The sequence below is a fragment of the Tamandua tetradactyla genome, chromosome 5 (genome assembly GCF_023851605.1).
Source record: "Tamandua tetradactyla isolate mTamTet1 chromosome 5, mTamTet1.pri, whole genome shotgun sequence".
NCBI lineage: Eukaryota > Metazoa > Chordata > Mammalia > Pilosa > Myrmecophagidae > Tamandua > Tamandua tetradactyla.
The window spans coordinates 140030051-140034683 of record NC_135331.1 but is presented as its reverse complement, the minus strand read 5'-3'; the positions used below and the strand labels follow the sequence as shown (position 1 = coordinate 140034683).

Genomic DNA, 4633 nt, shown 5'->3' with positions numbered 1-4633 from the left:
CTTGTGATGTCTTTTCTTTCGGTGTTAACCTAAGTAAAATGTTCTTTTGTAGTACTCACCGTTTTTAATTTAATGGGGAGGATGCAGGAGACTTTGTACAACCAATTTTTCCATAGCAGAGTCTCCAGAATGACTGTTAGAAGGCTTACCATTCCGTTAACATCATCAGGAACTCAAAGGTATAATGTGAGGCTGTACGTCTCTATCCCAAACCAAGAGGTCAGAGATGATCATAGTATACTTACAAGGATGCATGGGGCCAGATTTGTTATTTTTTTACTGTTCTTAGTGAAGTTATGTGGAAGAAAAACTAATTGAGAATATACAAAGCCTCTGACAGAGAAGTGATACAATTCTGGAAATAGAATATGATTGATAATGGAAAGAAAAATCAGTCTAAATTAAGCAGAGCATGAAACCAATAGAAAAAAATGTGCACTGTGTATTTTGCAGGTTTAAGACAACTCAGGACAACAAAACAACGGAATATGTATATGTAGGTCTCTTGGGCTTCATAATCGGTGTGAGCCAACTCTAAACTTGATTCAGGCCACATTCAGACATCTGCTCTTATTTACAAATATTTAAATTAAATACAACCTGAAATGTGTTTGTTACGTTACAAAAAAAAAAAAACCCAAAAACTGTACAACTCAGTGGTATTTGTTTTAAATAATTAGGTTTACATTTAAACTAAATGGAACTGTTTATGATCAAGTCTTTATCACCCCTTCCAGAAAATCCTTCTCCACCATCTCCTCTATTTTTTGCCTGGTTTTGCTTGAAAATGGTTTGTGGTTCTCTAGTTTCATGTCCTTATTAGGGAAGGCATTTGAGTAGAGGATGGGGCTCCCTGAGTGTCCTATACATCGGCTTGTGACTTTGCTGTTGAAAACTTGGCTGAGTACATTGAAAAATGGCAGGAGCTGTTCAATACTTCGCACAGTGCAAACAGTTAGCAGCAAGTGCCCCGGCTCCCAACCCATTGTTCTGCCCGAGTTGTCTTCCTCTGGGTTTTTCTGCAGAGACAAAAAGGGAGTTATTAATAGATAAGTATACTGAAAAAATTTAAAGGACATAAACATCAACAGATTTAAGACCTGAAAATGGATGATGGCATTAAGTCTCCATCCTAAACTTGATTTAAAAGCCTTGCCTCTAACTGATGTCTTTCAGTGTCAATTTTTTTAAACGATTCATTAATTGTAATCATCTATTAAGTCTTAATTTCTAGTTACGTCAAGACTAGTAATACCAAAATAAAAAAAAATGGAACTGATCAAAATCAAGCATGAATTAGCACATTACATTTTGTTTTGTCTTCCCCCTATTTATTTCACTTTTATAATTACGCTTGTGAGAAATTTTCTGCATTAAAATAAATCATGAGTAATCATAATATGTATATACCTAATTAGCTAATTAAATTATTACAGCAGTGAAATCATTGGGCCCACTTTACAGATAGTGAAATTAAAGCACAATTGCTGACATCATCTTCATGAGTTGTGACAGCTATAAATGGCAAAGCCAGGAACCAAACCAGTAGTTTGAAACCAGAGCTTCTGCTTTTTAACCACCTCCGTATGGTATTTCTCAGTCATGGTTAAGGCTAAAGAGTTAGGGCAATGCAAATTTAATGGGTTAATACAAATTTTTTGTAAGACAATTGATCTTAGAAAAGGCATTTCCAGGGTCACTTTTATCTTCCAGATAAGCCCAGGTAATACACAGTTTCCAACTATGTTATAAGGTCTTCATTAAAACAGATTCCAGTGTCAATTTTATACAGAGGGCTGACATGGTAGTAATATTTTCCAACTAGAACATGAAGATAAGCTTATTTAGCAAAAATGGTTTTGGATAACAACAACAGGGAGAACGAAATGTAAAAAGTCTGTGTTGTGCTTTGCAAATACTCAAAAAGCTCTACAATTTCTGGACTCCCACTAATGTAACCAAGGAATATGCCAAAAAAAGACTACAGAAGGAGGCCACAAAGAGACCGAGTCCCTTCACCATTAGTAAATCAATTAATTCCCTTTTTACCCAAAGGTTCTAAAATTGCTATATAAGATAGCAGAGCAGGGTCCAAAGTGAGCAAATACTATTGGCAATGCAGCACAGGGAAAGGAAATGATCACTCAGCAGAGACACTGCTATCTGCTTCTGTGTAGGGAGGTGTGAGCTGGACCCGGAGTCCAAGTACTGACATTTATTTACTCTGTGGTGTCCGTGGGCAAGGTGCAAAGGCTTTTTACATATAAAATGGGGAAATCTAATCTCTCTGTAGTGGAGAAGTCAAGTGAAGAGGTTGTATGTGAAAACTATTTGTCAGTGAAATACAAACACAAAATAATTTGTGCATTAAGATGCCAGCTAAGTTATACAAACACAGATGTAAATATCAATCTGTCTAGTGAAAGATTATGAAAGAACTGAAGATTTTTCAATTTAGGCGGAATCATAGGTACAACACTAAATTTAAAAAATGAACTGGATAGATAAAAGAAAATTGTTACATGAGAATTAGAATTATAATCTGTCCTATTTGTAAAATGGGGGATCTTGCCTACTGCAATCAGATATTCCTGAGAAACTTAGTATCACTAGTTTCCTAGTAGAGGAAGCAGAAGCAAAATCCAACTTATTTTCTATGTGTCCTTGGCTTATTTTAAAGAAGAATACTGAGAAAGCAAAGTACTTAAAAATGGAAGACTCCAGGGGCCAACGAGATCGCCTTGCTTTTTTCAACTGCAAAAACATCTACAACACTGGCTTTGAGAATTCTACGGCTGGGTTTTACGCTATTGACTACCATTACTTGAGTATGGATAACACCATTGGTCAACCACACCACTTCTAATCCCTTAAATCACATTGCAACTAAATGGTAATTGATGGGTATATGAAGATGAATTTCTCCTGAATGAAAATGACATTATGCTTGAACCATCTACATAGCTAGTTTCAAAATGTGAGTGAAATATGTTGTAACTTAAAAAAAAAAATTCCTGTCATTATGCACCTTTCAAAGAGGAACTTCTACTAAATTCTTGATCTAAGGGAATGGGCTGTTTCTGTGTTTTAGCTGTTCTTTATCAGAACTACACTTCATCTCAACAATAAATTTTAACTTCAAACATGCTGTCACACAAACTATTTTTCTTTTGACTTTTTCAATAATCTACACTTGAAGAAAGACTTCCTTCCTCTTTAATCTCTCCTACACTTCTTGAAATCCAGGCCTAGGTTATGCCTCAATATCTAGTCCAGATGTAGCAGCTTCTGCTGCCACATCACAAGCATCAAAAAGCCACCCTCACATGATGCTTGGCCATCTCCAATCCCTCCAAAATCACTGTCTTAAAGTATTTCTCCTTGTCCTATGGAAGTAAAGAGAACTCACAGCCTTTGTTCCAGTAAAAAATATCTTTGGCCATGAAGACCTTGTTTAAATTAATTTGGATGGGAAAATGCTTTACAACCCAATCAGTTTTCTTTTTCTTTGGGATACATTTTAGGCAAAAGACTGTTATACTTATCAGTCAGATGAGAGAGGTGTCATAAAAATTCATTACCAATGAGATGCAGGAGATAAAGTATATGTGCTTGGGATCATATACAATCACATTGCTTCTGAATTTGTTGTCATGATTATTTTTTTCCAAACACTGTGACTGATAAAATGAAAGTCCTATTCTAAACTCTGGACCAAAGTTAATATCCTCATCTCTGTCCTTTAATTCAGCATCTAAAGAAACAACTGGAATTTTCAATAAAGTTTCTTATGTCCTTCAAGTACACCCTCCATTTCCATAGTTGGTGGAATGTGGTTTAAAGCTGCTGCTTGAATATGGAACTCCAGAAGACTAGAAAATTTCTGAGCACTCAAAGCACATGCTGCAAACTAGGACTCACAAAATAAGCTAGATCATTCCCAAATTGTATAACTTATTTTTGAAAATTTTTGAATACATGAGAAATAACAAAAGATTTATAAAACGGGCCCACTGATGAGCATGCCGATTTTACTGCTGTTCCTTTCTCAGGGGAGAACTACAATCAGCTGGACACATACTGACAGACGTGATAAAAAGATATTTTACCTTCTACACTTTTATTTATGGTATATGTTTTAAGTAAATTCCCATTTTTTTTCGCTTAAGAAGTTTCTCCAGATGCTTTATACTTTTGAGTCACTATTCTAGCAGAGACAGTGTTTTTAAAACTCTAGGTGTAGGGAAGAGAGGGTCTTAAAATCAGTCATGATTAACAGTAAAAAATTAAAAAAAATTAAACAACAAAGTATATGCTATATAACATAATTAAGGGCAAGTGCAGTTTTGTGAAAAACTTTGGACTGAGTTATCTAACTACTGGATCAGGATATGAAATGCATTTCTTACTGTAGGTCATAATCAAAATGAAAATCACTGATTCACAAGCTGAATTTTTAGCATGTACATTTTGCCTCATGGACAAACAGAAGGCTTGCTATAATTATCTCCTTTATTATTCCGGTTAGGAAATTATGACAGGAGGCAAATGTGGACCCTAAAATTTCATGAAGCAAACTATTTAAAAAAATCAATGTATCAGCTGTCTGAAAAGTGTATTGTCTTCTGTCAAA

The 4633-nt window shown here is 35.2% G+C and overlaps 1 protein-coding gene across 4 annotated transcripts in view; it reads right to left on the bottom strand.

Annotated features, from left to right (window-relative positions):
• Nucleotides 1-424: 424 nt before the first annotated feature.
• DOP1A (DOP1 leucine zipper like protein A) overlaps nucleotides 425-4633 on the bottom strand; it is a 186579-nt gene continuing 182370 nt past the window's right edge. For all 4 annotated transcript variants that reach the window (XM_077162334.1, XM_077162336.1, XM_077162335.1 and 1 more), the window contains one exon: nucleotides 425-1019. In XM_077162334.1, coding sequence (XP_077018449.1) covers nucleotides 714-1019 — 306 coding nt within the window. In that variant the 3' untranslated portion in view covers nucleotides 425-713. The remainder of the gene's footprint in view (nucleotides 1020-4633) is intronic.